We start from the raw sequence: 24,446 nt of genomic DNA, 5'->3' as shown, positions 1-24,446 counted from the left end.
AGATCTGGCAAACCTGTTTTAGCGTCTCTATTAACATGTTAATGCATAGTAAACCAGCTGCGATCCTTTCTTAACGTTCGTAATTAAACTTATAATTAGATCAGAAGTATGTAAAACAGTTTATAAGTATGTTTAAAATATAATCGCAATTTAACACAACTTGAATGTTCTGTGTATTATAGATATTATTTATTATTACGCTATATCATGAATTTATTAAGAAAGAAAAAGATGTTGAGGTAAAGTACTTTGAAAAATATAAAAGTAATACATTCTCTTTAAGAATCGTACTGATGTTTAATACAAATACATATCATAGCCTTAGTCATCATCCACAAGCAATTAAACAAAAATTAATTAATGATCAATTCTAACAAAAAAAACCATGCTTAATTCGCTAGGGATTTTTGAAGCTGTTCGCGTTGAATTTAGTGAAAACGTATTATTCTATCTTGACAGAACTCAAAAGAGAGACAGATCGGAAACGTCGCACGGAAGAAGATAAACAATGCGTGAATAACGAATTGATAATACCGTTAAACAAAAAGAGAAAGCAAGGATGACAATGGAACCAATAAAACTTGACGTATCGCGGTAGCCGTCGACAGAAAATGTAAAAGTAGATAGAACTTTGAAAGAGAGTTTACGCGCCAGCAAGTTTCACAAGTCGGCTACGCCACTGGAAGAGCGCTCGAAATAGCGGCTTGATATCGAATGCACGCTACTCCTACTGCTATATTCCAAGCGATTCACTGTATTCTGCTGTATTCCATCGCACGCGTGTACGGGGAGCACGTATTTATTTCGTATTCATTGAAAATTCTGATTTGTTTATTGACCACGTCCATCTATTGTCGCTGGGCTCCCTTATCGCTACTCGTAACGTTTATCCGTCGTATCTGATATCGTATCGTATCGTGCCGTCGCCTATCGATACATTTCTAATACTAATAGTCAATTTAAAAGTAATCCACTCGAATAATTGATCTGTCGGTTGCCGCACTTTTCGAAATCGGTCCTGGTGTTTGCTTGGAGAGAAATAACTCGTGCGCATTAATGAAGTTTCCGTTTACGTTAGCCGGATCTATGCTACGTAATCTTCTGAAACAATTCGTGCATTGACGGAGGAATGGGTTTAACGCAATTACATATTTCCTAACGAAGCAGAAGCGGTCTGGATTTAATGCATAAGACTGGTGGAAGAATTCCAGGTATGTAAGGTGAATGGATATCACGAACAATAAGATACGCTCATCGAGCGACTGCTTTAATCTGTAGATACACTTTTAAATGAACGTAAGGTTATATTTCCAATGCTCGAATAAAAGTGCCGATAAAGTGTGTTTCGATTTGTAGAGTTTCAAGTGTTTTAAATAAAGGAAACTAAACGCGTGTCATGAAAATGCGGTCCTTGACCTCGTTCCGACTCGTGTGCCGTTCTAATACCTTTTATAGGTTAGGAAATGTGTTTATTATGATGTTGTACGTATCCGAAAATTGTTGACAGTACTATTTCGCTGGGCAATTGGCCAGGTTTCGAGTGCTACTTTATACTGTGAATTTTCCCCGTTCACATCAATCATTCGAACGGCTAATATTATTCGGGATATCGTATTGTGTTCGCAGTTCTCAGAAAAATCTGACATCAGCTAACAGGAAGCCTTGTTCCTTTTACATCTATGTATATTCATGAATGCATTTTCTTCCGCGTGTTCCACAAAGCGTCGTTTATTTTGACGATAACTAAAATTGGAGTGTGTATTATAACGCATTCCGCAAATTTTTTTAGGTGAAATAAAATAGAAAAATTATATTCGTTACATGTATTTTGTTTAGAAAAATTAAAATAAAGAAAATATTCACGTCCAATATTTTTAAATATTCTGTATGTAGTGGTTTTACGCGTTAAAAGTGTAACGGAGAATTTTTATGATGAAGAAGAACGAATATGTTACAAGGATTTGTACTTGAATGGAATGATTCAGATAGTGTTACTCATGCTAAGAATTATTTTTTTTATGGGTATCTTTTCTGTAGCTCTATTATTCTGACTTATTTTAGTTTAATATGTTATTACTTGTGACAAAAAAGTAATTTTTAAACCGTGTTTCTATATTTACGTTTCTTGGAAAGTATATAGTAATTACTGATTAAAATGATGATACTTCATTATAATAATATAATGCAAAGTAAAAACGATATATTTCCAGCATTTTAACGAACAATAAATTTTGTTTTAAAAATTCGCAGATTTTGCCGTAGCTAAAGAAACAATCTGATTTCCGCGTTTTCAATCTGGACCGCAATCTTGCTGAAGATTAAAGTCGTGACAGAATTATTGTGTACTCGTGGTCAAGGTCGAGTTTTAAATTGCATGAAATTCAGTCGTGTCTGCGATCCGTATATGACTATTTAAGGGCAAGTCGGTTCTAAATATATCACAAGATAACCAATATTTGCAAATAACCGCACATCGCTGAAAAATGTTTGAAAATATCCCGTAAAGCCAAGAGAAGTTGTCAATTCCTCTGAAAATTAAAGAAAAAAAAAAAAGGAAACAGGGAAAGAAAACACACATTTTACAAAAATATTTTCGATACTCTTTCGATAACAGTTATAAAAATTATCGACGTAGCCGAAGCATCCGCAGACTATTATTAGCATTTTCCTTTTTCTTTCATCAGCCTCGTCTAACGATCGCTAATAAGACTACTACAGGGTGTTTCGTTTAAATCGAGATGGTTAAATATCTCGCGAGGGGATGAAGCTATCAAAAAATGTTTTCAACAAAAGTTATTTGGTTCAAGTGATTACATTATATGGTGCAAATAATTGTGTTGTAAGTAAAGTAGCGGGGGAGATTTGAATAACAAATTAATTTTTTTCAATGTCACCTTATATATTTTAATTTATAATATAATAGTATGATATAATTATAATTATACCAATATAATATAATTATTGTAATGCGAGGCTTTAAAGTCGAAGAAGGATAGAAGATGGAATGAAAGAAGAAAGATTTAAACGAAACACGCTGTACATATCCCACGCGCGATGCTTGTTGTTTCTTTCCTATCAGCAAGTGTTTGCAAATACGTTGGCAACTGTTTGTTTGTTTATACAACGATCGGGAGTGGTAAAAAATGCCACATAGTCACGTGGCCGTCGATGTATGTCTTGCGTTATTTTTGTTTTCATCGTGGCAACGATGTGCAAGGTCTTTGACTTCTGGTATAACGAGCTACGTGCGTCTATTCGTCTGAATGCACGAATGCAACCAAAGCGATACTTTCTGAATGAACGTAAGCGTATAGCGGCACTCTTTCTGGCACAGGCATCGTTAACCGCGCTGGTACGGTGACACCGCTGCGGAGGGTTAATGAACATAAAAGACCCATCATTCGGACTTCCGAGATCGAACACTTGGAATACACATTATATCGGCGTCGAGCGTACGAAATTTAAAAATATACGTCGCGAAAGAAACGGATATTACATTACAAATTTTTAAACACGTCGGAGTACATCTTTGAAAACGTCCTGGAATACATTTATAAGTAGACTGCGTATTTTATGCATTTATGATACAAGCTAATAGAATAAATATATACTAAATATAACCAAAAGTGATGTACACTTATGCAAAACGATGCAACAATATTATTATATTAATTGTAAAATATATTCAGCATACATTATGTATATTTTTAGTGTGCCTTCCATTATTATTGCACGCCTTGTACATAAATACTAAACGCTTATACATAAATGCATAAACTCCGCAGTCTAGTCATCCCTTATTCGTTCAGAATGCGATTTACGCAAATCTCAATGGAGACAAATACAAATTAGAGAACATATTGTTTGTACTGAATTATTTTCCACCGATATTCAACATTTGGGACGCGGGTTATGTAAAATACGTTGTACTAACATGACGAAAGAAAGTAGAGTGAAACGACTTGTAATTCAATTAGTAACCCAAATGTGCACGAGCATTATTAACTGACCTCATAATTTACACTATATATATATATATATAAAAAAAAAAAGTAGCGCGAGTTTGCGAACTTATCTGACTCGTTACTCGAGATAATTTAGATCACGTTTCTGGACAATTCGGAGCAGCGAGCTGTTTGTCAACGATTACAAAAATACTGCGTGCAACATAATAGAATACAGCCATTTAAAAGTTTTAAGTAGCGTGGATTACTTCATCTACAAATAAAAAAGAAATATATCCTTTATTCGTGGATTACTTCATCTACAAATAAAAAAGAAATATATATATATAATACAAATACAAGTTAACCATTTGTTGGAAAGACTGTTTATGGTTTTACCAGTTGCGTATGACTTTACAGGCGATGCAGAGCAACGTTACGATATCGGCTGTGCTCGTTTAACGCGTCTTGAAACGACCGACGAATTGGTGAACGATGATTTTTCATACGGACTGACCATTTAGGATTATCTATTTATACGTGCTTTAATTTCTACTGCTGCTACTCTACGCCTCTATCATGACGAGTATCGTTCCACTCACCGATAAACAACTTCATCAGTTGGTAAATGAATAAAACAAACAGACAAAAAGAAAAAGGCGTCATAGACTCGCAAAAATAGTTTTTTCTCGCGCGAACGACGAGCGCTTTCCTTGAAAATTTTAAGACAAAAGAAATTATAACACGTATGTACAACGCAGAGTGAATTACAATCGTTTTCCATTTGTAGAGCGTGAGTATCGGGAAAGCTGTGAACCCTACGGAGACTCCCGTGAAAGAGAAACATGTACGGAGTATCCTTTTCAACAGAATTTTTTTTTTTAACGAAAATATATATCGTCCTATTAAAAATATTTTCCCTTTCGAAAAGCGCTATCCTCTCGTTTGGCTTTTGTAAAAAATGAAACACATAAAAGAAAACACTTTGCATATTACTACTACTGCATGTGTAATAATTTATCACTGTATATGACCACTGTTACCTTCTTTCTAATGATGAACAATTATGCGCACGCGTAACAAAGATTACCATTAAATTGCCTACTCGACTGTACAAAATGTTCTCTTCTAAACACACTGTACGAGCCTTACAGAAATATAGGCGCCATTATAGGCACATATCAAGAAAAAAGTGGAATGATCTTCTGGTTGTACATGCTCAGACAACCGTTGCAAGAGAATCAGATCGTCGCTTGGAAATTCTGTCACGTTTTACACAAAATACTGAGAGAGGGTCACCCAAAGGTGATTCCAGACTCTCAACGATACCGCGGGAAGCTAGAAGACATCGGGAAATTATGGCAGCATCTTCGAGAGGGATACGGCCAGTTGATTCAATTGTACATAAGATTGTTGATTACCAAATTGGATTTCCACAAGCGAAATCCACGGATACCTGGGAACCTTCAAGTAACAGAGGAGGAATTGGTGGCCATTGGAGAAAACGATATCAATGTTTAGTAAGTATTCGATCCATTATCGATAAATGCCTTTGATTTTATAACTTGTACGTAATATGATAAATGAATCGGTACAATACCTTGATTTATCTGTACATTATAAAATCAAAGGCTCTACTCTTCAATTAACCCACGTACACGGTTCGTTCATAAGCTACAGTAATTGATGGCAATTTTTTTTCTTTTCAGTTTCCAAATGTCGGTTGAAATGTTCGACTATATGGATGATATCTTGAATCTACAACGCGCAGGTAGGTACGGAATGAATTCTTGACCAGCACCATGTAACATTCAATTTCCCGTCTTCCTTTCGATTGGCGAGAAATGATTAGCCGTTGCATATTTCCGTCTCGCGAACGCTTCCGCGAAAGTCGGCAATGCGTTTCATTAGGTGTCACCTTGAGTGGCTTCGATCGAGTATCGTTTAATAAAACTTGCGACATGACTTATCGATTTCAAGATAGGCTGCTTAGACGCGTGATTAATGTACCAGAATCCCGATTATCCAGATCGAACCGAATCAAAGCAGACTGCGTAAATTATAATTCGTGGTCTGACGATTTATACACGTCGTGGTATTGACGTATGAACAGAAAAATTTAAATTACGGTAATGATTCACTTCGTGATCATTTCGAGATGCATTCTCAATACGTGTTTTTGAACGATTATGACGCCTTGCGATATACGAGTAACCGATACGGTTGAAGAGACAATTCTGCATTCTTATTCGATCTTCTCGTATGCCGTGTCGCCTTTACCGTTTCTCAACCAGTTTTAACACTTTAACTACCTTGCTTAGAAACAGTTTGCAACATGAAAGAGAATTTTCAACATTAGTATATTAATGTATATTAATCTAGGCTGACGCTAACATCTTTATACTGTTGTTAAGTAAAGCCTTGTATGTTTTCTCAAAGTGAGCATTGTAAGTAGACAACTTAGAAAATGTAAATAATTACTGGAATTGAAAAGATTAAACACTGACAAAAATCGGATACCTTCTGTAGATAAAGTATTGCAGACGTTTTATACGTAATATATATTTATTATTATAGTATCGATATTTTCAGTTACCACTTCCTTGAAGAACACACCATTGAATTCCATGACCGTCAGTGGCCAATGTCGACTGGCTCCGTTGATACCGTGCGTTTTAGATGCGTCTCAGCTTTACGATTACTGCGTGAAAATTCTATTCAAACTCCATAGCGCGTTACCAGCGGACACCTTAGCTGGCCATCGTGACCGATTCTCGAAACAGTTCCATGAACTCAAGAAATTCTACAACACCGTGAAACAAAGACAATATTTTAAACACCTTATAACCACACCTGCGTTACCTGAGGTGAGGTTGATCGAATGAACGAAACTGGGCACTCTTTGGAATTACATTTTGGAATTTGCTGAAACATAGATGTATTGCAGAATCCACCAAACTTTTTGATACAATCCGAGTTACGAACGTACGTCACACCGAGAGTTGTATTGCCGCCAGAAGAATCTTTGGATAGCGATATGGTCGTGGATAGTCTGATTGATACGTCTGACACGAGTTCGTTGCCAGGAGATCAACCGGATTCTACGCGAAACGGTTCGATCTCTCCTGATGTATTAGCGGAAAGGTAAACCTATAGAAAAGGAAACGTAGCTTTCAATGGGAAAATTGAACACTTGACATTTTAGGGAAAGTCTCATCGATCATTTGCAGCAAGAAAATAGTCGACAGAGACAAGAGCTACAAGAGCTATTAATTGATCATCAACGAATCACGGAAGAGCTTCAAAATCGCGCCACGCAACTTGAATCCGGTTTGATGGCTAAGGTAGAAGTGGTTTAATTAACCACTGACATAACGATTACACGAATAGATAGTACAACAATTTCTTATTATTTTTTTAGTGCAGTGAAATCGAACAGGAGAAACAACTAAATCAGGACTCGCTTAAACAAAAAGCGGACATGATGGTGAAAGTACATGAAAGTGAAGGTTAGTGTATGTTAATACTCATTTCTTTTGTAAAAAATATATTCAAGGATGTATCTATTACTACATTTCCCTTATGCGTTCCAGAAAAGTATAAAGTTCTGGAAGAGAAGTTTCAGAAATTAAAAGATGTTTATGCAAAGTTAAGGGAAGAACATATCAGTTTAATTAGGAAGGTAGTAACATTCTCCTTTTCATAATTGTTTAATGCAATAAGAAAATTTTCATCCTTGTATACTTCTATAATAGAAAGCTGAAGCGGACAAACAAATTGGAGTATTGAAAATGTCTCAAGAAAAGTTGGAACGACGAACCCTTGAGGCAGAGCGTCGACTCGACGAATTAATACAAGGTCAAGATATAACTGAAAAGGAAGCTCGAAAAGCCGTCGAAGCACAACAGGATTTGGACGACGTAAAGGAGCAATTGAATGCCACGAAAGCTGAAAACTTGGTTAATATCTTTCTTTTAATAGATCTACGGTTATATTTTGTTTTTATTTCGTTCCGGTAAAAATGTAATATTTTAGGCGTTGATAGCCAAAAACGATTTTATAACTTCTAAAAAAACGGCTTTAGAAGGCGATCTACATGATTTATTAGCGCAGAAAGAGGAATTAGATTTAAAGATCGAGAAGCTGGAAGTTGAGGCTGATCGATGCCGTAATGAAATAAATGTGCATGCCGACACTATGTTGTACGAATTGTTGTGTAAGTATGTTAATTCCTTTGCTAATAGAGCAATGAGAGATTTATGCTCAGCTACGTAATAGTATAATGCTGTAACTTTAATTTCAGTAAATTGCATCTCTGAAGCGGAAGATATTATACAGTATTCATTAAGTGCTATCGATAATCCAGCGATGTCGGATCTAACTTGCACCCCTCAATACCTTGAACGATTGGAGGAATCGACTCTAAAATCGTTAGATACTTTGGATTCGACATATACTGGTTACGTATGCGACACAACGAAAGGAAAGATGCTCATGAAAAGTGCAATACACGTTGCATACGTTTTGGGTCTTTATTTAATTCATGCGAAATCTACATCGAACACTTCTATCGATATCACGCTGGGCGATAGTAAGTTACGGAAATGTAAACAGTTACGAAAAAAGTTAGGAGGATCACATATGTTATTTTAAATTTTGTTGTGCTCTAGAACTGACCAACGAATGTAAACAGCTAGGACTACTGTCTTTAACAATGTTTAGCTACATAAAAGAGAAATCACCGATGACAGTTGGTCAAATCAATGATGTAAAGCAGCAGTTTAAAAAAATATGCGAACTTGCCGCTACGTTGTCCAGTGGTCAAGGTAACGTTGAAGTTGTAGGGACCTTGGTAGAGGCGGAACTTTTAAGTATGGATAAAGCAATAGAAGAAGCTGCTAATAGAATACAGGTGATACAGACATATTACATTTTACTGTAATAAATCATGTTGATATATGATGGCATATTTTACGATGATAAATCAGGACATGCTGGAGAAATCTCGAGCAGCGGATTCTGGATTAAAACTAGAAGTGAACGGGAAAATCCTAGATTCGTGTACAGAATTAATGAAATGTATAAGACAGTTAGTTAAAAAGTCGCGGTTGCTGCAAGCAGAAATTGTAGAACAAGGAAAGGTATAATGCTTTTGCTTACTATTAGTACTCAGTGTATAAATGGATGAAATACAGAAATATGTTTTTATATTTAGGGAACGGCCTCTGCAACTGAATTCTACAAACGGAACCATCAATGGTCCGAAGGACTCATATCAGCAGCAAAAGCGGTTGCATTGGGCGCTACTCTGTTATTGTAAGAGCTGCCGACTTGGCTCAGTTTTTTTTTAGGTTATAAAATTTATTTATGTGTATAGGGAAGCTGCGGATAAAGTTGTTTCCGGAAACGGCAAATTTGAACAACTAGTGGTCGCATCACAGGGAATTGCTGCATCTACAGCGCAATTGGTAATCGCAAGCAGGGTAAAAGCAAATAGAAATAGCAGTAACCTGGCTGCACTTTCCGAGGCGTCGAAAGACGTGACACAGGCAACCGGAAGTGTTGTTGCAATTGCTAAAAATTGCAGTCATCTTGTAGAAGATAATGGTATTTGTTATCAGATGATACTAGTTGGAGGAAGATAATGGATTAAGAATTGAAAAATTAACAAAAAAATGAATATTGTATGTACTTTGCATGTACTTTGGAGACAATTATTTTCAATGTTTTACAGATGATTTAGATATTTCTGGGTTGAGCCTACATCAAGCTAAACGATTAGAAATGGAGGCACAAGTTCGCGTACTGGAATTGGAGCAAGCTTTGGAGACTGAAAGATTACGCTTATCTGCTTTGCGTCGCCATCATTACCAACTCGAAGGCGAAAAAGATGATCAGTACGTACCATCCAAAGCATAGTGAATAATACATTTTTTGGGTTTTAAATAATTCTATTTCAATTATTGTTTACAGATTTATATTAATGACTGAATGAGATCCGCGTTAACATCACAATCTCTCAATTGACATGAAGCAGTATTGAACAAAGTAAACAAATTCCATTACAAAATAATATATTACAAAAACAGAAGATCTATTTGGGTTGTCCACAACGAATTATTGTAATATTTGCATGTTTAATGTTTAATAAATACATTTTATTCATTTTTAATGGCAATTCAATGTTTACACAGAAAGGGAGCAATCATTGTTATTCTTTTTATTTTGCATACATGTTGTTATACCCTTATTATAAATTAACTCTGATTTGTACATCTATCTATACCGGGGGCCTTATGATGGCAGCACTAGGTAGCACCTAGTAACAGCGTCATATCCTCCGAGTATCTCATAGAAATGATAATTCACAGTCGATAAAATAGAAAACGTTCAAATTTAAATCCAACGAATAAAATTCGTTATGTTTAAATCACAACTGAACCAAGGTGCTTCAGAGATTTATAATTAAACTAGAAAAGATGGATTATATTGTAAACGATTGAAAATCACCTTGAGAAACTATCCGTTCAAATTCGAAATCTACATACAAGGAAACCACAAGAATATACAAATAACGATAATGGTAACGATTTAGGCAACGAATCAACCACGATCGAGAGTCTTTGAGGTTCTTCCTCTGTTCGCGAAAGTACACTTGTCTGGACATTGAAAAAACAGAAAATGAAGTGGAGGGGTTGCTACTTACAGGCCATGGACCCCGTGCACGACGCAGGTACGATCGATGACACCCCTTCCATGGGCTACCGTTTCGACACCGGATTTGCAGCATTTCCGAGTCGGCGCGATGGTGATTTCCCCTAAAGCGCCCTCGCTGGACACGAACGTACCCTCCAGTACCCTCTAAGGAGAATCCATCAGAGTACCACGGAGGTTTGGCGTGCGATCATACGGTTTACTTGTGCAAGTTTTTCGCGTGAGTTTCGATTGATCGCCTTTGTATCGTGTGAACGTTGTTTGCTGCCCTTTGTTTCGATTGTCAGGGATCGCCATCAACACTGTCAAACGGGTTAACTGGAAAGGTAAGGAGTCAACCTTGATTCGTCCTTCGTAGCACTCGTTCACGATTTGTGTTTGAAAAAAATTGATATCTCTTACTTAGCAAAGGCCTATCGAAACAGGCGCTGCTGCATCTAGGGCATTTCATGTAACTACAGCGTTCTAGTTTTCTAACGATTAAATGTTTTCGCGATGCATCTAATTTATCTAACGAAGACCCAAGAGTGTAAAAATGAAAGATAGCATTCTTTGAAATATCGAGGAATAATGAAAATTCTATAGTTAGCTAATAGGTTTCTTCATGATCTTCTGAGCAAATGTTTTGATAAATTCTTTTGAGTTCCGTTTCTGATGGCAAGCTTGTTCTGAAAATTTCTGCTGACGTTTTGTAGCAATTGCAGTTTGCGAGGAACTTATTGTTAGTTGGCGTATCGATCGAGTATTGTTTAGTGTCGTATCGAGTCGATCCAATCTCGCTAATCGGATATTCCATTTTTTATTAATTATCAGATGTTGACTCTCATACTTATGGGGGAAATAAAAAAATGTTGTTATTGAGAATGACAGATAATATCTGTATGCCACCGCGTAATAGACACCAATAGACACTGTCAACAACATTGCAATACAAGGTACCATTGTAACGTCTGGTAAACAGCTGATTCGAATCGCAGACGCAGCTACGTGTTACGCATGAATTTACGACTTGGAGTATGTCAGTTGACATACTACGCAACACTAAATGTTCAGTTTTATGAATTATTGCGATACCTTCGCGAATAAACGTTTTTACAAACCTATTCATCGACTTCTGACAGTGTAAACAAAAGCAGAGTGTGCGCAGTAGCCAGCCTGCGACTGTTCTGCTTCTTCTGGCGCGTATAACAAGTTCAATGACGTAGTCGGAAAAATTATTGCTGGTTGAACGTGGCCACGCCTCCCATAATTTCAATCCGTTTTGTTTCTAGAGAAATGTTTGCTTTTTTTTACATAAGAACGTAGGTACGAGGAGAAATTAATGGTACAAAAAGCTCGCGAGAAATTTCTCTTTTCGAATGGAAGCACAATTTCGCAATAAAACATTGTTAGTTATAGAGAACAGGTACATCCTCACCGATTTCAATGATTTTTAAATATGTTGTAGAAGTCAACATTTTGAACAACTTTTTCCTATATACATATATAACCGTCGCTCGACCTTAGTTTCCGAGATATTTGCACTCTTTGTTCAATTTAAAAATAAATTAGTGTATCATCTATCACGGTAATTATAGAGAACAGGTACATCCTCATCGATTTCGATGATTGTTAAATATATTGTAGAAATCGACATTGTGAACAACTTGTTCCTATATATATAACCGTCGCTCGGCCTTAGTTTCCGAGATATTTGCAAAATACCATTGCTACTATCAACAATGAATATTGCGTATAGCTACGCGTATGTGGCAGCGTGTGTGTAAGTGTGGAGTCGTCAATCGTCGATTGTTTACGCCATTGTTTAGACTCAGAAAAAGTCTAGTTTGACACTGACGTCGTTACTGAATGTCATTGATTACTTTCACAGGATTAAAAATGAACTTGCCTGAATATTTGACTATATGCAATAGATATGATACACTATAATGTAGTGTATAAATTATAATTTATTTTTAAATTGAACAAAGAGTGCAAATATCTCGGAAACTAAGGTCGAGCGACGGTTATATGTGTAGAAAAAAGTTGTTCAAAATGTTGACTTCTACAATATATTTAACAATCATCGAAATCGATGAGAATGTACCTGTTCTCTATAAATACCAAAACATCCCACGGGGTTGGTGTTACATGTAACAACAGCTTGTATCGGGTTAAACTTCCATTTTCGTTTCTACTTTGCGTAAACTAAATGCTTTTCAAGTTTTTAATGAAGTTAAATCTATTTTTGTAGTTCAATTCTTGATTAGTAAAGCTGTATTATTGGAGAGCTGTGAATTGCGAAATTGGGAAGCGTTCGCTAGCGTCATCTATGTGGCATTAATGTAGATGACTTTAAATCTGTTGTTTCAAGTGGTGCACGCGTTTCCATGACCTCCTGCAAATATGTATTAGTGTAATATATTTATCTGTCCTGCACGTGTATTTGCCTGTATACAAATATCTTCAACTTTCAAAATTCATTCCTGTACAGGTAAATGAAACTCGCAAATATTTCAATCTTAAAAATACATCCGTATCCTGCGTCATCCTAACCTAAATTTTCAAACCGTCTCTCATCCTGTCTTTCCCACTTTGCTTGCTATAAAATAGCAATAATAAATTATCATGATAAAATAGCATGACTGTTTTTCAGTTCCTGTCACGTTTGTATCGAATAAAGTAGTTGTAAACTGATTCCATCCCGAGTTTTATTTTTGTGTAACGCCATCCATTACATGCGCAGTTCGATGTGCGTCATCGTTCCACGATATTGGTCCATTCACATTATCTGTCCCCTGAATCGCTTTGTCAGTTACTGTTTTTCTTGTGTCATCATCAAGCTTTTATGCTTTGTACGTCTACTTATCGACTCAAAATCTCCTACTGTCTTTTTCGGTCCACTCGCTCTCGAAGTCTACTTTGAAATTTTACGCTGTTTGTAAAAAGTGAACAATAGAAAGCGTAAAAGAAATTGGGGATTTACGATGTATCGTTACGAGTGTAGTGTAGATCATGAATAAGTAATCACGTGGATCGTTTTTTTAAACGTATCAGTCGTGACGGCGATTTTTTAATCGGTTCATTAATTATTTCTGGCAGGCTTGAGCGGATTCAGACCTCGTCGCCGCTTTCTAGTGTTGCGGTAGGTCGTCGACTGATTAATGTTGCCGAACCCAACCGCCAGACATTTTTACGCGATAATAATACAAGTTATATACAGTGGGTGTTGACTGTATTACGTACATCCATCAATTTACCAAAAAACTTTTGTGTGAAATTGTAGTTTATTAACTTCTTTTTTTTATAATCAATGACATTCTACATATTCTCGGAAATCTCTACAATATAGTTCAAACAACAATTACTAGTTTATATAATTTGCGAAATTAACAAGAAAATACGAAAAATTGATAGAAATATAGAAGCAATAAGTATTCGCACGGTTCTTATGACGAAAAATTTACAGTAGAATTTGTAACATAAGTACATCAGTTTATTGCTTCGTGGGAATTAGAAAACATTAAATTTCCAGTAAAGAAAACTTAAAAAATGCTCTAATAAAGGAATGAAAGAAGATCCCACCCCGAATAACATCGACATTTATGATAGTTAATTTAATACCTAGAAGAGTAATTCTAAAATCAAAAGGAAATCCCACGAAGTATTAATTACTCATAAATTAATGTAAATTTCGTTCTTTTTTTTTTAACAAAGTTTTAAAAATTTAATACTTGTACGAATACTTATTGGTTGTGTATTTTTATCGATTTGTTGTTTTTTCTTGTTGATTTCTCACTTATACAAAATATCTAATCTTTTTGTACTGTATCCATTCTAGAGATTTCCAAGAATACGTAGAATATCATTGTTTATAAAAACAGAGTTAATAAATTACAATTTCACATAGTTTTTATTGGAAATTGATCGGTGTACGAATACTTTCTACACCCACTGTACATGCGTATCGTTTGCAAATCTGATTTTGAAAATCTCGTTTCTTCTATGAACATGTAATATATTGGCCTTTAGCTGAGCTTCTGAGGAGTTATTCTTATACAATCTACAGAATAAACAGATGTTTAGGGTGGTCATTTGAACCCCAACACCCTTTATATTATTCTAAGAAGGTAATTAACATGAATTTCGATACGCGTACAATGTTTAGAAAAATACTATTTATCGTCGAAGAAGGAAATCGAAAAGTTGAGAACGTGTAAATCAATTTCATCCTATGGTGGCCACAAATGACTTCAGTTTCTATTTCCACCAACCAAGCAAATCTTTGAATCATTATAATCCGTTTAGCAAGGTTCAAACGATCGTTAGATTCTCGTATACATTTCTATTTGATCCCAATCTCATATAAATATAGGAAAAAAACGTCGCGATAACTCATTTCCTATCACGAGGCTTCTTCGTGACGTTCGCATGGTAGTAGCCTTGAAAAGGTTGTTATTTCCGTGCTCGATTGCTCGTGAGTCACGCCCGGGGGAGTAACGACACCATAATGGTGGTGGCCAACAAGAAGAGCATACACAATTTACGAGTTGACTTTTCTCAAGTAACAGCTCATAGATTGGTAAACAATAGCGTCGCCGAGAACATGATGAATAGTGTTCACAACCGACTTCGAAGCCGGTGTGTACATATTAATTTTCCTACTCAGGAAATTTACCTCGGTACCCTACCGATCATACAATAAGCCGTTCAGTTATGCGACAACACACTAACCGGAAAATATTTTCTTTAAATTATTTCATTTCAGGTTGAATCGGCTGCAAGGTTATCTATGTTTGAAATTTAATTACAATTTATCCAGTACATCGTATTTTCTTAATATTTGTATTAATATTAGGTAGACTGGAAAGTAATGTCGTTTCTTCTACATTAAATTCAAACAAATTTTTAATAAATTTCTACTTTTAATCAATTACGTAATCGCCCTCGTTATCAACAGCCTTTTGCCATCTAGTGTTCAAATTTTCAATGCCAGATCGATAAAAATCAACGAGTTGATGAGTACTTTCAACAAGTATTTAAAAATTGCAAAAACGACATTACTTTCCTGTCCACCTAATACATAATTATAATTATTACCTATGGGTGTTAATTAGCAATAATAAGATATGTGTTCTTGTACACAAATATAGAATCAAAGCTATCTTTTGCCTAGTTTCTACCTCAAGACACGATTATATTTTTATTAATTTTTACTGCACCGTTTCGCAACTAAAATCGCGTGGAAAATTCGAAAATGTAATAGAATATCTGGTGTCATTATACGGCTGGAAACGGTACGTCCTTTTATGTGGAAACTAGCCAAACAGGTTTCGTGAACCTGAGGGATTCCGTAACAAGTTGTTCGCTTGAAAAGTAACGAATATTTCTGTTTACGTAACGTCGAACGAGCAATAGAATTTATTTAACACATCTTGGGTTTCATCTAGCATGTATACAATTTGAATGAATAGTCCCCTTCCTTCCTTGGATAAAACTACGAGTGATCGAATGCATTGCTTATTGACCTGCATCTTTCCATCAGCCTTCGCGACAACGAAGGTTGACTAGCTTAACTAATAATTTCTGCAGTTTCCATTTAACGAAGATTAGATCTTCACATGAATTCAATCGAGTTGCGCAAACAAGTACAGTGGGTGTAGAATGTATTCGTACATCGATCAATTTCCTAAAAAACTTGTGTGAAATTCTAGTTTCTTAACTTCTTTTTTTGTAATCAATGATATTTTACATATTCTCGGAAGTCTATAAGATAGATATAGTCCAAACAACATTTACTAGTTGATATAATTTGTGAAATTAATAAAAAAATGCAAAAAATGGGTAAAAGTATAGAAGCAATATGTATTTGTACGATTCTTATGACGAACCATTTACAGCAGAGTTTGTAACGTAAACACATTAGTTTATTGCTCCGTGCGAATTAGAAAACACCAAATTTCCAGTAAAGTACTTTTAAAGAGTTGTCCGAATACTTATTGCTTCAACATTTCTATCGATTAATTGTTTTTTTCTTGTTAATTTCGCAACTTACATAAATAACTTTTTTTTTCTTTTTTTTTGTAATCTATCTATTCTAGAGATTTCCGAGAATATGTAGAATGTCATTGTTTATAAAAAAATAAGTTAATAAATTACAATTTCACACAGTTTTTTTTTTGGAAATTGATCGGTGTTCGAATACTTTCTACACACACTGTATATGTATACTATATTGTATATAGTAGTGTGAAACGCGGTTTGGCCTCATTAGCAGTTCCTGCTTGCATATCTGTATCGAAACGCATCGTTTCGGTCCGCCCCATTAATTAACCATTAAGAAATGGCCGGGAAACTTGACACTAATTCTGGTTCACTCCTTACTTTCGTTTTCTCATCCGCGAAGAGATTAAAAGCTACGCAATATTCTTAACTCAAACAAATAGTAAATACACGCATATAAGAAATTTAGTGTGTTGTCGCATTACTGAATGATTTCAGTGCGACTAAAACTATCGAGTTTAATTTGCAACTTCGTCTTTGTGATTACAAACACAAAGGTTAAACAGATTTATCAAACGAATGAATTCTCTGATTACAATTGAAAATGATTCTTTGTTACAAGAATTGACCTTATATATTGTTGTAAAAAAAAATTATTAACGACTGACAATGAGTGACTCCAGGAATGAAGTACATAGGTCAAATTGACCTGCTTGGTAGTTTCACTGTTAATTTGATTTATGCTTTTTTTTTTTTATTTCCATCATCGTCAATGTCGCTTACGAAAAGACTCAATAAAATATGCGATAGAAATTTGTTTTATTGATGATGTCCAAACAGAACAACAAGTTTTTTGAATCCACATCATTTTTTTTCTTTTTTTTTTTAAATCATAATGAAAGATCGGATAAAAATAGAAGTATGAACGTTGTTTGTTCTCTAACGTGAACAATTGCAGTGATTTTGTAACGGAAACACTGAAAAAGATGAAACGAGCCTTCGAATGACAAAGTTACGTCACTTCGCAGCCAATAGACATGCGTTTACTCGAGACCTTGGCTAATTGAAAGTAAAACACGCTTCGTTTATCATTGAAAGGGAGATACGGAGGATGCGTTTCGTTTTCGCGGCGATGATCGAGGCGTTCCCTGACGTCTTTCGAGCTTTCTTTGATGAATCGTTGCACGATGATCTCGAGGTGTTCACGAGGCGACCTCGTGCCAAAGAAATGTTGCCTCTTGAGGACACGCGCTGGAACAAAAGTATTGTTTTTCCACTTCTTCCACGTGTGGTGACGTCCTGGAATGTCCTACATGAATCGCCCACGCATCGAACGAGATGCGAATAATTCCTTTTCAACAACTCCGAGATTTATTAATGTTCCGCGTTGGTGTTTCGGTTTTGAGCAGAAATGGGGCACTATTTATAGCTGTAATTGCAGCTGGTTAGAATTATCGATTGCAATTTTATCCTCCGACACTCCTACACGTTGGTGATAAGCATTCTTATCTAGGCACAAATCTCAAATATCGAATGAAAGATAAACAATTTTTTACTCGACATTGATGGAATAAAAATTTGAATTTGAATTGCAGAATGATAATGTATGTACGTCGTATCAGTCGAGCGAACGTGGATAAGCTGGCATGCGTTTGATTTTATTCGTTATTCATTATTCAAATGAAATTTTAAGCCTCTGAATATATTTTTTATATAAATTCCAGTCTAGATTTTCTGATACATTTATTATATGTATATAGTAGGTTGAAATGTCTATTTGTTTAAATCTTAAGTGCTACCATAATTAGGTAATTTTTCTTGTAAGTTAACTTTTGTAAGACAACCCTTGGACAACAATTTCTATTCGGTGCATTTTATCAGAACTATGCTGAACCTGCTTGGCACAAACCTGCTTGGCAAACTCGGAGTCACGGTATTGTGGCGAAAGGCATCGTACTACGTAACAGGAATCGTCGTTAAATTGTAGTTCACGTTATGCCTTTTAACCTCAGCGTGCCACATTTAGCTCGTTGATATCACATTCGATCTGAGATCCAACAGACCACAATTGCCATTTACACTTCGAATGTTATTTGTTGTTAGATTCTCTCAGACGATAGTAAAATCGAAACAACAAGTGATAAACTGGTGCTCAGAAATTTGATTAGCCTCTCGAGTGGTTAAAATAAATCATAAAACCTCTTCAGAACCTGGGCTTGTCTTCTCTTTGAGGTATTGCAAAATTAAAAGCAAACACAAAAATGATACATGGAATCCTCCTTATCGAATCCTCTTCGAGTTTAATTTTTATATCAAAATTATAAATAAACAGGATGATCCATATGCTTCTTATCGACCATATGAATCAATGATGTCTCTTTATCAATGATGTGAATCATCCTTGTCTTTGTATCTTAGGTAGAGACACTGGATTTAATTAATTATAGTTCTATTACTTGTTTAATCTAGGAAAGTATACTTCGTGTATGTATTGTTCTATTCCAGTTAGAAATATGTAGGGTAATAATCGAGTACGTCATGCGACATTTTACTTTGAATCGACTCTATGTTATAGGAGAAAGAAAGATCTATAGAATCTAACGTGGTCGATAAGTAGAATAGGAACATCGTGGAGTAATTTTTGCCTGGTGCAGGTCTCACGAAGGCTGGCTAACGCGTCTGACCTAACACAACTCGAATTTTCTTCCAAGGCTCACGATGAGTTTTCTTTCTCAACTTGTGGCGTCTACCAAGAATTAATTATGTTGGGAAATTTATTTTTCCGCCTTTAGATACTGTCATCTTCCTTTAAATTTTGTTTTCCTTCCACATTCCAATATTTCGTTCACGGTTGCTTGGGAGCATAGTTTCGGAGAACGCTGTTCTAAACACTCGTAGCAAATTGCTTGCTACGCAGAATGGGAGCAATGATATATTATAATAATATAGTGAAATTGTATATAAGGTGCTTGGTGTCCTCTGTTAGGGGACCAAAATGGATCCACAATTAAATAAAAGGAGATACGATTACACGTTTGCTCCAAGGCTACCAAAACCACGCTTGATTATCAATTCGTTACATATCAAAGAGGAAAAGAGAAATACTGAGCTTTCTTCACTTAAATTTTTTTTCTTTCCACGTTATTGGGAGCATAGTTTCGGAGAACGCTGTTCTAAACACTCGTAGCAAATTGCTTGCTACGCAGAATGGGAGAATATCGTCGGTGAAATTGAATAAGGTGCCTGGTGTCCGTCGCTAGGGGATAAAAATGGCCCAAAACACGACGGACATAGCACTCTGTAACGGCGAGAGCGTGTCGAGTGGATCGGGTCGGCCGAACACGCGGATGGCTGCTGATGTGCACGTGATTCCAGCGTGCCACGGTTTCACGGCATCGACCGACTTCCCCCACCTTCGTTCCACACCGATGCAGGCACACCAACTCGCCACCTCGCTATTTATGTACATCAATTTCACGGTAAAAGCACCGTTTTCCCTTTTCCCGATGAGAAAACTCCGAACAAAGGAGCAAAACCAACGGTACCACGATTTCCACCGCGATTAGATATCGTACAATCGATATTAGAGCGTCCTGGCATCGCTGCAGTCAATGCGCTTTGTCTCTGCAATGAATTTGTCGCAGTAATGGTTTGAAGATGGACGTATTTTTAACAAATATTTTGGGAATAAGCAATGCAAATAAATGAATGAATTGCTTATTACTGTTAATAAATACGTATCGAACGGTATAAAGAATCTATTTTTAATCCAGCTTATTCGTCTAGATCCTCTGTATCCATTGTCAAAGTGTGCAGTTGTCTTCAACATTGTTAACAGCAAAACAAAAAAGCTATTCATTTAGTGTTCATATTTTATACATCTTTGCATTGATACACATTCTCATACATTTTCCTACATTTTCACTTGCTAAAAATGCATAAATAACCGCAGTCTATTTATTATTTTCGTTCCTACTATTGCAAAAATCTTGAATAAAGTGGAAGTTACTATACTACTGATGTTGTTAAAGCAGTAATTATTTAACTAGAGATTCTGATCGTTCAATATTAATTTTATATTTATGTCTTCAATAACAGATTTAAATCTCTGATTTTCGATATTAACGTACATTAGTGTCACCCGTCGGTGGCAATACGAATAATGAGGTACTCGAGGCGTACTCGAGATATTTGTTAAGTGGTACTTACCGAGTACAAACTGAAAATGGGTTTTTCCCACTGAAAAGTTTCCTGTCGACCACAAGGCTGCAAGCTCTTAATGGCTCAGAATTACGACCGCTCCGTTTTTTATCGCTGAATCTTGTTTTTCCATACTTATATAACAATTCTGATTTAAATATTAACTACTAAACTATTAATATTATTACTATAAATATTATTTTACTAAAGATCTCTTTGTCTTTCTTTAAGAATGTAGTTGACGTTCGATTGGCATTTAACGCAACAATAATCTTTAGACTTTCAGTATAATTTTAGGCATCGTCATCTTATGTAAAAGAAAGGAATTGTAAACAAATTACGTTTCGAGTATTTTTATCGTAGAACTGTTACACGACGAAATGTCGACGACAATTAAAAATCGATGTCCTTGCGCGGCACGATTATTTATAATTATTTTTGCCTATAATTATAATAAAGAAAAAAACAGTACAGATAAAGAAACTATAATAGCCAACAGTAGTTAAATTACTGTTATATCTACTCCTAATGCAAATTATCAATCTAAAGTTGCCCGAACACAAACATACCTAAGATGCATTAATCATTACAATATTGTATCGCAGGGTTAATCTCAAATCATACAGTCACCATTACCTCGAACTTTCGCGATAACGTGTTATAAAAGAAAAGTAAAATAATATTGTCTTTCTTATTTCCAAGAGACGTGTTTACAGCCCGCGGTGTAACGATGACAAGCGTAATAACAAATTATGCACGTAGACTTTAAAATGAGCAAAAATTAACAAGATAAAAAGCTTCGAATAAGAAACAGAAGATAAACAATTTTCGATCCGTTATTTCTTCAATAAAAATCGTAGTATGAATGATATAATTGCTTTATTATATTTCACGTTGAATTAACGAAATCTTATCCGAACATGTGTCCGTTCAATCGAGATAAACGTTGCGAATAAATCGCCGCGCAGAGCCGTTATTCGTCATTCGAGCATTATTAAATGCAGTTTTGTTAACGACGGTAGACTTGTCTGCACTTCGATACTGCTCGACGTTCGTAATGTTTGCCTACCTCGAAATTCCCAGACCTTTAACTTCTTGTCTAATAATTTAACGAATGCACTGTATGATTATGTATAATTAGACATGGATTAGCCTCTAACGCATATTAGCAACGGGAACTCGACGTTCGAGCACTGTAAAATGGCTATTTTCGCATGTTAATCGTATACGGTGGTTTATACATGTAGACGATTTCTTTACTTCTTTCGAAGCTTTAAGGTACTTTTTGCCCGCGCTTTTATGCTGAATAGAGATTAGTATTGCGTAGGATACAGTTGTGTTTCACGAGTTCAGTGAATAGGAGATAACAAGGTTATTTGGTAGACTTAGTATTTATTTTTGTACAAACATTATTTGAGAGATACCGCATAATTTATATGTCTTACTATCGCACTATCGATTTAAAGAATAAATTTGTTTGAATAAGATATTTCTTGATATGATAAATAATGTATATATTTGAATCAATTTCCAATTGAGTTTTTCTGCACGTTGTTGTTCTCACACGTGTTATGTTCGTGTTTATAAAACATATGATCCAATTTCAGCATTCAGAATGAGTGTATCTTCGAGTAGCAGGAATCCGCGATTTATCTTTCCTCCTACGATTGATTTATGTTTGCGTGCCACGAGAAAATAAAAATACTTCGTGTAAATATCGAAGGCGTCTGCGAGTCGTTCAACATCCATTTTAAAGTATCTTCAACGTCCAACTTCATTCGTCATTTGATATTCGAATAAAATCTTGTTCATTCCTATTAAGTGATAAAAATTACATCATTAAACGTATTCTTTAACAAAACGAACCGCTACCGAAGCGAACATTCTCCATTTTGTATCGTATCGAGAGAACCAGTTGAAACTTCAAAGTTTAAACATACAGGGCCTATAGAAAAATGCCATTTCACCTCTATAAATAAACAACGTTCCACGCGTTGGAAAATAAAACGTTGTAAACATGTTTCCAATGATAGAACGGGCGGAGGAAAAAAATAGGATAGAAGATAACGAAACGAATCTGTTCAAGATATTGCGGTAAACAATGCACGTACACAAGGGAGAGTGGTATCTTGATATTTTTACCAGGCATCGATAATAGCGGATTAGAGCTATTTTTGCAGGATCGACGCAGTAGAACGTCTCTGGCGCTCTCCAATTTGATAAGCCATGTAAAAAATCGCTTTGTTTCGACCGTCATCGAATGCGTCACAGGGGGTCCCTTTGTTCTTTGAAAATGCATCGAGACCAGATCGGGCTCTGTTCATTCATTCGTCCATAATACGCGTGCAGGCTCTCCATTTTTATCGCGTTGCGCTATTTTCAGCCTTCTAAATCATGTTTCTTGCACGTGGATGTATACATAGTATAATAAGGCTTTTCGCCAAGGAAAAGAAGTAATTCTAGAGATGGCGAGTTACAAAAAATGAGCTTAAACGGGACTCGCGAGCCTTGACGAAGCTTTCCGCTAGAGAAATAATTACATATTTCTAAAGATAACGAGTTAACAAAAATAAATTTAACAGTTTGCTGCCAGACTAAACTTCGTGAAAATTTCTCCACAGTTAAAATGTTGTCTCTTAAGAGACTATTGTAGCTTAAATAATTCAACACGTTAACCTCACCAAATTCCCGAATCCTATTTGGATCTATTTTTATTAAGGCGTCACCATCGAAATTAATTTTTCTAGTTCCTTAATGAAAAGTCCTGTCACCCATTTTTGGATAACGTTACTACCAACGTGTTACACGGAGCTTGCGAATTTTGACGAGGTTGCAAAAATGTGTAATACCCCGAATCCCAGACTGTATATGGTTTCTAATTGCATGGACACAAAGTTTCAGCTTTGTAAAAATGTCCAATGCGTGCTAACGGCGTTAACCGTTTTCGAGTATCACGTCAGGAAAATAGATTTTCCCTACCGCGACGATGCGTTCCGTTGAATCGATCACGCAATAGAAACGTGTGCTGGTGTAAAACGACACACTGGATGGAAAAATTGCCTGGAAATTGTTACACAAGATTCGTAACTGGATCCCATTCCGCGAATACCCGTTCGCGTGTCGTCAACTCTAACGGTGTTCCGTTGGCTTTGTTCGATAGAAAAAGAGTAGAATTTAATTATAACACACTTCATTCAAATATCACGTTAGTTTCCCTTTCTAACATATGTTCCTCCTTTATATGTACTTTCTTACCAAATTATTGAATATGAAAAAAAAAAAAAATATAGAAGGGCCTGTGTAACTCATTATTAGACTGCGGATTTTATGCATGTATGATATAAACTGATATAATAAACACATGGTGAACATAACCGAAAGTGCGCTTATGTAAAATGAAATAATATCATCATAATAATTGTAGAGTATATTTAACGTTTATTATGTATATGTTATGTATATTTTTTATATTATTATAAAGTATCGCATTATAGTGATAAGAATAACAACATAATACTAGTAATTGTAGAAAATGTTCTCCAAACATTACGTGTATTTTATATACAGGGTGTCCCAAAAATGTTGGAGGTCCTTGAAAAGGGTGGT

The 24,446-nt window shown here is 35.7% G+C and overlaps 2 protein-coding genes across 2 annotated transcripts in view; both read left to right on the top strand.

The window, feature by feature from the left end:
• The first annotated feature begins 395 nt into the window (after window positions 1–395).
• Window positions 396–10,122, top strand: LOC128884639 (huntingtin-interacting protein 1). The gene is made up of 19 exons (XM_054138159.1): window positions 396–1,211; window positions 4,365–4,568; window positions 4,735–4,798; window positions 5,107–5,464; window positions 5,654–5,715; window positions 6,537–6,811; window positions 6,892–7,088; window positions 7,150–7,288; window positions 7,366–7,453; window positions 7,538–7,626; window positions 7,700–7,903; window positions 7,980–8,160; window positions 8,248–8,535; window positions 8,615–8,856; window positions 8,933–9,085; window positions 9,160–9,260; window positions 9,322–9,551; window positions 9,679–9,841; window positions 9,918–10,122. The coding sequence occupies exons 2-19, from the start codon at window positions 4,524–4,526 to the stop codon at window positions 9,937–9,939; spliced, it is 2,901 nt and encodes a 966-aa protein (XP_053994134.1). The 5' UTR covers window positions 396–1,211; window positions 4,365–4,523; the 3' UTR covers window positions 9,940–10,122.
• A 667-nt stretch (window positions 10,123–10,789) lies between these two features.
• The window catches only part of LOC128884640 (quinone oxidoreductase), a 28,456-nt gene continuing 14,799 nt past the window's right edge, over window positions 10,790–24,446 (top strand). The window contains exon 1 of the mRNA XM_054138163.1: window positions 10,790–10,984. The gene's annotated coding sequence lies outside the window, so the exon portion shown is untranslated. The remainder of the gene's footprint in view (window positions 10,985–24,446) is intronic.

Source organism: Hylaeus volcanicus, chromosome 1, assembly GCF_026283585.1.
Source record: "Hylaeus volcanicus isolate JK05 chromosome 1, UHH_iyHylVolc1.0_haploid, whole genome shotgun sequence".
Classification (NCBI taxonomy): Eukaryota; Metazoa; Arthropoda; class Insecta; order Hymenoptera; family Colletidae; genus Hylaeus; species Hylaeus volcanicus.
The sequence above is the reverse complement of the archived record's forward strand: the minus strand, read 5'-3'. Positions and strand labels throughout refer to the sequence as shown.